At 45.7% G+C, this 12,659-nt stretch overlaps 1 protein-coding gene across 4 annotated transcripts in view; it reads right to left on the minus strand.

Moving 5' to 3' along the window:
- The window catches only part of MYO18B (myosin XVIIIB), a 196,199-nt gene that overhangs the window by 97,465 nt on the left and 86,075 nt on the right, over nucleotides 1–12,659 (minus strand). For all 4 annotated transcript variants that reach the window (XM_029912648.1, XM_024196396.3, XM_029912647.1 and 1 more), the window contains exons 22-25: nucleotides 5,428–5,493; nucleotides 3,549–3,677; nucleotides 2,537–2,680; nucleotides 855–944 (exon numbers count right to left, since the gene is read on the minus strand). In XM_029912648.1, coding sequence (XP_029768508.1) covers nucleotides 855–944; nucleotides 2,537–2,680; nucleotides 3,549–3,677; nucleotides 5,428–5,493 — 429 coding nt within the window. The remainder of the gene's footprint in view (nucleotides 1–854; nucleotides 945–2,536; nucleotides 2,681–3,548; nucleotides 3,678–5,427; nucleotides 5,494–12,659) is intronic.

The raw sequence follows: 12,659 nt of genomic DNA on the forward strand, positions 1-12,659 counted from the left end.
CACTGGAGCAGACACGAGAGGAAATGCGAACAGAGCATTCAATGCTGAGAAGTAGATTTGTGATGGCATTTATTAAAGGGGCATCAAAGTGGCCCATGATGAAGCTGTTTTTGAGACACTGGCCCTATGAGGTGGAGGATACCGGAGAACTCTGTTAACACTGGTCATGCTCATTGTGTCGGCCCCTGGGGCTCCAGCAGCACACAGCCCATCCCTCTTACATGAGCTGGTTACCTGCCAGTTACTTCTAATCTCGTGGTCTGTCAGCTGGCATCAGTACCAGGACCTCAAAATAACAGGGAGCCTTTAAAATTGCTCAGCAGCCAAAATAATGGCAGGCAACGTACAACGATTCTCTCATCTGCTAGGAGAGAAAACACCCCTCCCCCCTCAGGTATCCTAATCGAGAACAGCAAACGCTGCCGGCTTCCCCAATGGCCCATGTCATGCACCTGACCTGATCACATTAATCAGTGGGTAATTTTCTTGGTAGATTAAATATAAAATCAACTCTTCAAGGATTGTTAACCCATGTTCAAAAATGACAACATGAGGGTTTTCAGAACCCAGCTCTCCCGACTCCCGGTCGGGCTGGAGAGGAGGACAGGGGAGAGGAGCTGTATGTGGACAGGCATCACAGTATTCTCTCTAAACGATCTGCAAGGTACTGACAGGGAGACAACTGGCACGAGCCCAGACGTGTTTAATACACCAGCAGGTTTTAGACTTGTACGGGCTCTGTGAGGAGTCAGACAATTCAACTTCAATCTTTTGGGACACATCTGAATTTGTAATTGTGATCTAATAAAACCGTACAGGAAAGAGGCACAAAGAGTTAATTTGTCAGAGTTTACCTTGCTTTCCAACAGTTCTGTGTTCTGCCGAAGTTCACTACGTGACTGCTCTGATTTTTCGAGCTTTCTTCTTAGTGCTGCAAGCTCCTCCTAAATAAAATTGCCAAACACAAACTTAGAGTTCTAGCCTCCTTTATTTATTTATAAATCTAGCTTTTCTGTTAAAAATAAGTGGGAGAGACATAATTACCTTATTAAGAAAATTTACTGGGCAAGTTTAAGGGCTGATCGCTGTTAATTGCTTGGAATGTGGTTTCTGACACTAATTTAAATGGAGGGAACATCAGCTTTGGTGTATGCACAGCACACATTTAATTAGAAAGAAGCAAACCTCTGACGCTTTGGATGAGCATCCAAGTGCCTGAATGCTGCTTATCTAATAAATATTCTTGAAACCCCGGCCAGCTATCAGGCAGGAACAGCTGCGAAGACACACACACACTTGTGAGATCCCAGCATTTCCTCTTCTCAGGCAGGTTAACAATATTGCAAGAAGAGCTTTGCCTTGCAGTGTCTTGACCGTTTGATGTCCAATGTTGAACAGAACCAGAGTGCAGAGACATGGTTAAATGCAGACATCAAAGAGCAGCAGGGCCTTTAGGAACCTCCAACAAGTTTTGAGGGATAAGCAAAGGCTTGGGTCAGTTTTCATTTTATCTGACCCAGCTCACACATCCCTAGTTCAAACCTATTAAGGGAGGAGGAGGAACAGCCAAAGCCAAGGAAGATATGCTGAGGGCTTAGCACAAGCCACGAACTGTGAGAAAGATTGAAAGCTGGTTTTACCGGGGCAGTGAGTACCAGTTGAAATAGACTCACTGGGCCAAATGGAGCTATGGTTGGAGCAGGCATCACTCCACGGACATCAGAGAGCTGAGCCTGGTCTGTCAGGGGCGAATGTGGCCTGCTAGCCCTGTTCAGCACTGCAGAGCCCAGTGTTTGGCAGCCAGAAACCAGCTGCTGTACGTGGTCCCTCCATGGCCTAGGTGATCTGCTTCTGGTGGTCCAGAAGGCCAATATTTCAGTGGTTCCTCAGGAGCCTTTGGAGTTGGAAAGAGCATGGGGGGTGGGGTCCCAGGAAAGTACAGTTTCATGGTATGGAGTCTGGGCTCCATGTTAGATTGTTTAGGGCCCCTGGAAAAGGACCTCCATGAATATGGCGCATGGAAAAGTCCCCCTCTTTAACTGCCCCTTCTCCAGGCAAGGTGAGGGCTGCTTCGCACTTCTCCATTCGGATATGAGAGAGAGAGGGGCCTGGACCCTCCCACGTCCCAGTGATGGGGCCATGTCTAAACCAAAGCTAGAAGGGGCCTCTTGTCCAGAACCAGGACTGGGTCCAGTGCTTGTATTTGCATCCAAAAAGCTGGCCTTGCCTTTGTAATGGGCTTGAATTTAATTTCACAGACCGACTTGTCACCTGTGTGTTTTGTTTTATTCTAAGGAGAGGTTCAGATTTCCACTTTCCCCATGTGTCCCTGAAAAGCCTTATTCTTATTTCTGTAACTCCGCTTCTCGGACAAGCTGAAAACACTATCCGGCTCACACAGTGCAGGACTGGAAACAGGATTTAAAAATTGGGTATGACCAACAAAATGTGTCTTTCTTCTGGCAGTAAAACCTACTTCCTGTCTGGCTAGCATGCTGAGCATCCCACTCAGTGTCTTTGCTCTACTGTTACATACGTCTTTGACTCGGAGCTGGTCTTCCACTATGTTCACACTAAGCAACGGCCGAACACAGCTCATCAGCTGCCACCATGGCCAGTCCTTCACCATGTGGAACACCGCCAGATTCTTCTGGATGCACCGAATGGCTAAGCGCTGAATCTGAAATTAGAGCATCAAAAACAATGGCACTCGTCCAGCAATGACATCAGTCTCACTACATTATAGCGAGAGATGAGCAAGAGTTCCAGATGAGTGCTAAAATGGAGCACTTCACCAGAATCGAAACAGGGCATGGCAATGTGCTGCTTCCAGCACAGACAAGGCCGAAGAGCTTGGTATTAAAGAAGATATGAAAGATGTTCCCAACTAACATCAATATGTGGCTTTGGGAATGAATTGTTCATTTCCCAAGCTGCACAGGACTGCATTGCTTGACTTCAGAAAGTCAATACACATGGCCCTGAGCTGTGATTTGACTGGCCCGTGCCTAATTGCTCAGTTACGTTCCATGTGGCTTTGCAAGATTTAGCTTGAAAATTAGAATGTACAAATTAAAAATGAATCCTGCAAACTTTTTAAATACAGTGAGCTGTGTGTCTGTGTGTGCATGCGTTTCGAGAGGCTGTTAATTAATGTTACACAAGACCCAGGAATTCTGAAATATCGGGGCCAGCAAGGGATACCCTACTCACGCTAAGCAGTTTCCCTGGGGCTGCTCACGGTGCTATTCAACAGGAGTACAGGGTTCCTAGTATGGCCCATGATTAATAGGCAGACGTTTGTTCCATCTCCTATTCAATACGATCATTTCAAGCTTTTCCAGATGTATTGACAATGTCCTGCCTGGGGACATGAGGCCTCTCTCCTGCCCAGGGTGACTTAGGGCAAGAGGAGAGAATACAGGAACGCCCAGCCCATTCATGCAGCAGCAGAGCCACAGGTCACCTCCAGTCCAGCTGGGTTCTCCCAAAGAAGTGGGCGACCCCTATCGCATCGCTGAGGCAAAGGAGCACAGGAGGGCAGTTACCTTTAATCTCTTGAATTTCTGGCGGGAGAGGAAGCCCTTGCAAGCTGCCTGGAGCAGAATCATGTTCTGGGATATCAGCTTCTCCCGCTGCTTCTCCAGCCTAGAGACTACGCCCGGCTTCAGGAAAACCTAGGGGCAACGGATGGAAATCGATCACCACCAGAAATGTGGCCTCTCACCAGCATTTGTCCAGAAGGAAATAAGAGCTGCTCTTTTAACCGTGGCTTAGTGACCACCCCTGCTAAAGCCAAAAGGCCATATTCTGGCTTCTGATCTCTGCCCGCCAGCCTTCCGCTGAGATCAGCAGGAGCCCCACACGCGTGTCTCCAGACTCTGGCCCTATGTCTGTAACAATTAATGGTCCATATTTGGAGGGTGGGAAGAGTCCCCCCTCTGCCCAGGGCTGCTGTGCCATGGTACTGCCGTCATGTCCCCCCAGCACAAGGGGGGAGCGTCAGCAGTGAACCCCTCAGAGCTGAGCATGCTGTAGCCGTGCTCATGTCCTGATGGCCCCCCAGGGCCCAGCAAATCCTCACCCCAGATGGATGCTGTCTGAAGGAAGCACAAGCTATGTTTTTTCAGTAATTAAGAATGGGTGCCCATCCCCACCCACTTCGAGGCACTATTCTTGCTCTCTCCAGACACAGCATCTCCACCACTGTCACTAGGGCATCTCTGGCAACTCTGGCTCCGGGAGCCTGAATGGACCCCATTGTATTCAACTTGCAGGTCACTCACTGTTTCTACGGTTTACTCCGTCCTCTCTTTCACGGGTGCATGCCCTAACTCCTATTCAAAGCTGCATGTTGTTGAGACATTGACCATGGATCTTTGGTCATTACCTACTTTATGGGCAGATGACATTGGACTCTCTGTTGCAAAATGTATTTGCATATGCACGAAGTGGTAACATAGAAAGACACGTACCAACGTAAGTTCAGGAAGAAACCAAAGAAACGATGTCATTTACTTTACCTGAGCGTGTTACAAACATGCCTCAAACAACATAGATTGTGCTGATGTATTTGTATTTTGAAAGATCAATAGAAGGCTAAATTCAGAGATCCTGTTCCACCCCTTAGTCAAGCAAAATGCTCAGTGCTTTGACCAATATGATTTAAATACTCCATATTACCCTTTTTATATTGAAAACGAATTATTAAAATAAAACTGTATTTGTGAGCCTTATAATATAATTGAAATCTAGATTTTAAAAGAACCAAAACGGTATCAGAGAGCATTTCCAAGAAAACTGGCTTTCTTGAGATAATGCTCTGATTGCTTCACCCCTATTTGATTGTCTCATTAATGGCTATATTAACTTCACAATCCAGTACAAAAATCAATGTTCACAGTGATGACAATACTAACTCCTATATAACAAGATTTGACTGGTGCTGCTATCATGCTATTGATAAAATATGAGGGATTCATAGAAGAGATAATTGCAAACTATTGTATGCAGGATGAAAGAAAGTTATTCTGCTCCCTAGAATAATTCAATGAATTCTTTTTTTCTCTGTAGCATCCCCGAGACAGAGGCAGCAGTGTATATATAATTAATTTCTCTTTGCAATTAGCTTTAAGTTTGAACGTGTTACTGTGGCAGCTATTCATCTGGAAATGTCCTGCTTGTAGGATCTTAATGGCTTGATGTATAGATCACATCGGGTAACATTTCCAGAAGTGACTGAGTGAGTTAGGAGCCTAAGTCTCATTGATTTCCATCGGGACTTAGACTCCTAGGTTACAACATGGAAGCAAGAAAAATGTCTTTCGCTGTATTAGGTCACTAGGGGATAGGTTCCGAATCTAAAGTGCTCCTGGTCACAAGCCTGGATTTTACACACTTACGACACAAGGACTGTGGACAACGTACCTGACTGTGTCCCACTGCTACACTTTTCTTTTCCAGATCAAGTACCTGGAAGAGCTCTTCTATTGCCTGTAGAGAAAGAGCACATTAAGGACTGGACTGGTGAATTCATTGACCACAGAGACCTGGTTTGACTTGTATTGAAACAACAAGGGAATTGATATATACTATACTCTTGGGGCCAAATCAGACCTGAGTTACCCTCCACGAAAACTGACAGAGAGCTGCCATTTATAACAGGCCTACAGTGTAGTGCTGAGGGGAGGCGGGTGGCCAGATTAATGGTGTAGTCTACAAGGCGCATGGTTTTGGTGCATAAGCACTAGAGGACAACCACAGTGTCCCACATGAGGGATGCTGAGCACCCACAATCCCTTCTGAAATCCAGGGGTGCTTAGCTCCTTTTAGGATTGCCCCAAAAGGATGGGTCCCCTCCTGCTCGCCACAACGCAAACAGGTGTTTTGCCTTTGATTCAGGGAGAACAGAATCAACTCCTTAGTGGTTTGAGCCTGGAGATGCTCAGAGCCCTTCAGGACTGGTCCTTAGAAGCGAAGAGCTGAATGTTCCCCATCAAAGTACAGCACAACTGCACATAAGAGAAAGCGAGACCCAGAACTACAGCCCACTCTAGCCCTGGGCGACTTGAAATGATTCCGTTAGACGCACCCCTGCCCCACCGTGCAAATATCAAGAGGGAATTCTTCTGTAGGTCTCTGGCAAGGATGCATTTTAAACAAGTTTTTATTTTAAAATTGAACCTGTCAGAAAAATAATTGTTAGTTCTTTGCAAAAAAAAGCCTAACGGTCTCACAGCGACTTAGCAGATGGATTTCATGCCCTCACCCCTGCTGGGCTTTGGCTTCACAGACTTGCAAAACGTTTATTAAAAAATATTTCCAAAGCAATGAAAGCAGAAACGACCCCCGTACACAGTGCACAAGGTATGTGCCCTTTTCTTTCTCATTACCTTGCAGCTAAGGCTACGCTGTGGAATCACAACCATGCTGTTATTACCGAGGAGAGCTGTGCCTCTGCAGTATAATGCATCAAACAATACATGTCCCTGTCCAGGTAAAAAATAAGCAGTTTGGTTTTAGGCGTTTTTACTCCCCACGTCTGCTCACATTACTTATTAATCATAAGGTACAAGAATTAGAAGAGCAGTAACTGAACTTATTTTAGGTTTAGGGCTTCCACTATGAAAATCATAACACGGCTGGTTGGAGAATTTTTACAAACCCAAGCTAGTCTTGTCAAAGAGAAGACGGTGTCTCATTACAGATGAAATGTATAGAAATTAATGCCATGCAAAGCTTGGTGGGCTGGGTTTATGAGATTTCAGGAAAAGCTCCCCCCACCTCCCATTTCCATTCAGTTTGGGGTTTAAACAAATCCCAAACCTCAATGCAGAACGCAGCCCAAACAACTGAGTTTTGTATGATTTCACCCCAAAACTCAAAGGGTTTGATTTTCAGCTGTGATGACCAACCTGGGCTCCCAGTGACTTCTAATGGATTTATGACTATTTCTAATAAACAGGGCCAAGTTTGCTCAGGCTCACGTACTTTAACAAATCCTGCAGTGAACCTAGCTCACGATTTGGGTTTGTAACAAACCCTCAACCCAGGAGGCTTCAGTGGTTTGGAATTTGGTGGTGAAAATGTCATTTGAATCCAGTAAGAACATGCTAGTGTGTCTCATGAGTTCTTCAAACATCCCAGTAACAGGGCACCCACAAGCCACTATTTCTGTACTGCCTTCTGTGATGTGCAGTCAGGAGATGAGGGATGTGTCTCAGTACTTTATACTTCTTTTTAATCAGAAACCCTTCCCATATGGATGTTCCCTAAAAAGTGAAAGAAAGGCCCCCCACACTGCTCACAAAGGGCCATTATAGATGGGCTTTCCTGGATCGTGTCTCTGAGTTCCTTTGACATGAAATGAGAATTGATAACTGATTCCACTTCCATTCCCCGGACAGCAGAAAGACCAAAGCAAGAAAGGCGCCGCTGAAGCCGACTTCTGTAATACCGAGGCAAGGTAAGACGAGGCCACTCAGCAGCCTCGGAGGGAGAGAGCTATTTGAAAATATCAGGGGATGGAGTTCTGCACTGTCTTACAAGGTGTCTTCAGGTTTTTGTTGCTTTCTGCAGTACAAAAAGGCTCCTTGACATGCTGGCAATTGGAAAATGTGACATTCTTCAGAGAGAAAGCAGGAGGACTTTCAGAGGCTAGATTGACAGCTTTTAATTATAGTCTTTAGAAGAACGCTCCAAGGACACTTTTCTCTTTGTTTACCGAAAGCCTACACATTTAAGAAGAGCTGCAGGGAGTCTGAGGAGACAGCTCCATATTTCTCACCAATCCCATAAAAGGAGGAGGATGGAGGATTTTCTGGATAGTGCAGATCACAACAACACTCAATAATACCCATGTTCACAAATAATCAAAAGCATGGAACTCAGATGCTCTGGTCTTTCAGTCAAGATAATAAACTAGTGAAAAACAAAGGGCCAAAAAAAAACCCACCTTAGTACACATCCTGATGAGGATGAATATGATCTAAAAGAAGGTGTAAGGGTGCGGACTCACCCCTGCAGCGCCCCCTACTGGTTGCTTCAGGGAATCAGCTAGTCCAGCGTCTGGAGTGCCCTCTGCAGGCCAGTGATCCACCTTGTCCCTACTTCTGGCCCCCATGTCCCTCCCAGGACCCCGGTGCCCCTTGCTCTGGGTGCTGCCCCCTGGCAGTACGCCACCAATCTGGATCTCCCCTCCCTAGGGAACCCCCACCCACTATCCCCACCTTGCCTCAGTACTAGGCCACTGCCAGTCACCAACTAGCCCCCGCTCCCTGGGGCAGACTGCAGTATAGGCCACTCATCACTGGCAAGGGGGGTTTGGACCTGCTGCCTTGGCCTAGCCGCCCTCTGCAACCCCCAGTACCCCTTGGCCTAATACTAGGCCGCAGCCTGGGGCTTTCCAGGCTGGAGCTCCCCAGAGCCTCAGCCTTTCCCCAGCCCTGCTCCACTACAGGTACCCTGTGTCTAGCTCCCTGCAGCCAGGCCTTTCTCTCCCTGAATGCAGAGAGAGACTTCTGAGCTCCTGGCTCCCAGCCTCTTTATACAGGCGTGGCCCAGGTGCAGCCACTTCCCCCAATCAGCTCAGCCTTCACGTTGCCTGCTCCCTGGGCTATCTCAGGCCCTTCCAGGCAGGAGCAGGTGTCCACCCTGCTACAGAAGGTCTGCTTGAAAACCCCAGACCTCCGAGAGTTTTTACCATAAAACCTCCAGTAAAACAACATTCCAGATAAAACCTTCCCAGAATAGTCTCCTTCCTTGTTTAAATTCAGACAGGCACCCCTCTATCACTAGGGACTCATTTGTATGAGAAATATTTAAAAGCCACAGCATTATATGTGACCTCTCTGGAGCGCTCCATAGCCTTCTAGTATACAGGGCTGGCATTAAAGACTGGTTGAAGACAAAACAACATCACTGAGAATCTGGTTCCCAAATTATAAAAAATACGAAAGTCACACCTTTGGCTCACTCCTTTGAAATGCTCTGCAATCTGCAAGATCACAGAACAAAGCCAAGGTTTCATCAGTCATCCATGAAAACGTCAAAAGCCTATAAAAATGGCTATTGATTTAATTCAGGCACCATTATAACATTCTGAACTGAACTGAATCCAGCAGTAAAGTTATTTAAAAAGAACAAGAAGAGCAGAGAGAGAGTATAAAGGCTCAAGCAGGGCCACCCAGAGGATTCAGTGGGCCTGGGGCAAAGCGGGGAAGCTGCGGCGCTTGTACTCACCCGGCGGCGGTCCAGGTCTTCGGTGGCGGGGGGCCCTTCGGTCTCTCCACGTCTTCAGCAGCACTGAAGGGCCCCCCGCCACCAAAGACCTGGACCACTGCCGGGCCAGGGCTCGAGGAGCCCCTGTGGGGCCCGGGGCCTGGGGCAAATTGCCCCACTTGCCCTCCCCTCTGGGCAGCCCTGGGCTCAAGCAGCTGAGGGCCTCAGGAGTTCGGATCCAACACTACACCAATGTGTAATGATTCTGTGACTGCACAGTCTCTCATTCAGGTTGTGAGCAGAAGAGAGTATTGAAAGATCTGCCAGAGTGCTTATTGGAGAACTACGAGAGAGCATTCCCAGATAAGCTACAGGGAACCTAAACTTGTTATGCTGGGTTTATCATGGGTGGAAGTTGCTCTTTGTCTATAGATCTCTCCATATTTTACTCCAGTCTTCCAGGGTCTAATTGACAATGAAAATACTCACATGGATTTCAGTGGACATGGGATCAGAGCCTGACTTGCATACACAGGACAAAACATAACTTTCTATTAGGAGCAGAAATGGTCCTTCAGAGATACAAGTGACCTTGAATTGAAACCATGAGCAGCAGAAAAACCTGCCAACATGGGAACCGGAGAACCTACCAAGGTCAAAGGTCGAATCCGAACTGCTAATTTCCTTGAGGCACCACCAGAAGTCAATACAATTTGTGCTGCTAAATCACGTAGGCAATTTTGAAAATCCCACCCAATATCCATGATGACATCACTAGTTAATCCTAACACCTTTCCTGAAGGTACTGCTCAGTATTTCAAAGAGCTTTCACAATTGTTACAGATATAAAAGCCTGGTTAATTCTCAGTGATGCCCCTTTGCCTTCAGTCATAACATATCCTGTATTTTCAATACCTCTTCTCTAGCATAGCTGGCAAAAAATATTATCTTGCATCACTGAAGATTTCATATCAGTACTTAACTGACACTTCTGCTGAGGCCTTGCAGATTTATGTGGGACTACTATATGTGCCATCATTTTTCATTCACATATAAAAAATGAGAGCATCTTATCGACCTAGCGTGTATGTGAGTGCTCACAAAGGCCTGTGTGTGTGTGAGATCCTATATTTGTTAAAACAACGTGTCAAAGTCTAACAAATCCATTCCAGCATGGAGTTTTGTTGAAATCTGCATTGCTTTGATCTATCTGTATTGAGTTCTGTGAAGAGCTAAGCAGATTTGCCCATGAAAGCTTGACATAAGCTTTCTGGGGGGTGTCAGACCCACTATGTAATGCAATTAGATACCGTATTATTCATTTCTGAGTATGCAACAATGCAAATTCCCATGTGGAGCCAGGATGTATAAAATCTACGAAAAAAGAAAGAGTGCACGTTTTCTTTGGTGCTAGCTTCCGAGTGCTCCGGGTGATTCTCTGAAGTACACATCCTTGCTTCCTCTTCCTCGTTAGGCCCATTCTTAAACAGAATGAGGCCACATTGAAACGTGGCCACGAGATATCTGACTGAGGTCAGGCATGGAGGCCAGGACATGCTCAGCAAATGCAACCTCCTTACATTCCAAGCTGTTGGGGCTGAGGAGTGTGGGGGCAGGAGAGACTTTGTGTTTAGTGCTACGCTCACAAGTGAGTTTTAAATCCGTAAGTGATTATTAACTTTGGCCAAGCGTGAGAGTCAGAATGTCTAAGACTGTCAGCGCTTTGAGCCAGGGACTGTCTTGTCTTCTGTGTCTGCACAGCGCGTAGTGCAACAGGGACCCAGCCTGGGCAACTCTTCTAGGAGCAACAAGGAGTCCGGTGGCACCTTAAAGACTTAGAGATTTATTTGGGCATAAGGTCACTTAAGGTTTTTTACCCACGAAAGCTTATGCCCAAATAAATCTGTTAGTCTTTAAGGTGCCACCAGACTCCTTGTTGTTTTTGTGGATACAGACTAATACAGCTACCCCTTGATACTCTTCTAGGAGCTTCAGTACAACAAATACATACAGAACCAATAACAATAATCTTCATAACAGCAGGATGGGACAGTGAGGGACAGAGACTGCCTGGGGGGAACTGTGCCTGGGAATTGATAACCTAGAGCTGAGTGAATACTGTACTATAGGTAGAGCTGGGCAATGTTTTTTGTACAAAACATTTTTTCAGAGAAAAACATAGATTAGGTGACCCCCAAACGTTCTGCAAATTTATGTTGGTTTCACCTAATTGTTTCAGTAAATCTAAATGCCAAAAAAATCAAAATGATTTTTTGGTTCAAAATTTCCTTATTTAAAAAACAATACACATGATTCAAAATGCTCCAAACCCAACCAAAATGTTTAATTCAACCCAAAACAGGTTTTTTTAAATTTCAACGCAACTTTTCCCCCCCCCAATTTTTTGGAATTGCCAATGCAATTTGGTTATTTTCCAAGCTCTAGTTACTGCATAGTGTGAGTGTTTTAGAGGTGGAATCAAAATACACATTTATACTGCAAAGGCCCAATGCTGCGCTCCCTAATCAACGATAAAACTCCCATTAACTTCAGTTTGTGAAGGATTGGATCGTACAGAGAGAGTGTGCACACTGAACTCAAGAACTCAAGAACTCAGAAAAACATCTCTTCTGCTCCAGTGGCTGAGTTAATGCAACTAATTGCAGCTTAATGCAGACTTCCTATAACACAATGTCATTACAGCCAGCACCAGGGAGGATGAATTTTCCCAATCCCCTGCTTACACTCTGCTGACTCGTCAGCCTCTGTCTTCTTACAGCATTTAATAACAATATTGACCATTTCCAGCCGTCAAACTTGTCTGATAAAATCCTGAGGTCTGAACTGACTTTGCACACTGAGTTTGCACAACAGAGCACATCTATGTATAATTTATCTCCTATCGGCCTTTCCAGACTTTGAATATTTATCAGCTTTTTCATAACAAGTTACATTCCCTCGCCCCCCATTTTCACTCAAAATCTATGTGGGAGCAAATGAAATCTGCAAGCAAATAAACCAGTAGGTTTTATTCCTAAGCATCCTTCTCCTTTCACACTTCTTAGGGGAAGGGAAGAGTAGGTTGGAGCTGGGATTTTCATAGGCTCCTAAGACAGTTTGGCTCCCAACTGCCACAGAATTTCAATGGGCTTTGGGCACATCCTTGGAAATCCCTATCCTCGACTGATAAGCCGCTCTGGTTATGCAGAGAGCTGCAGCTTCACTTTTCTGCTATGTTTATTGCACGTGGTGACAGGCTGACCTTGTTGCATCATTTTCCATCAGATCAGACCCTGGCCCCATCCCATAACACTCATGAAACTGATGAACCCCATGAGAAGTGTCTTGGTGAAGTCTTTGCTACACAAAAGGCAAGTGGGTGACTGACATGGCCATTAATGAGAAGAAATGGAGAGAGACGTTGATGATTAAATTATCCA

This window comes from Terrapene carolina, unplaced genomic scaffold, assembly GCF_002925995.2.
Source record: "Terrapene carolina triunguis isolate 2854851 unplaced genomic scaffold, T_m_triunguis-2.0 Scaffold234, whole genome shotgun sequence".
NCBI lineage: Eukaryota > Metazoa > Chordata > Testudines > Emydidae > Terrapene > Terrapene triunguis.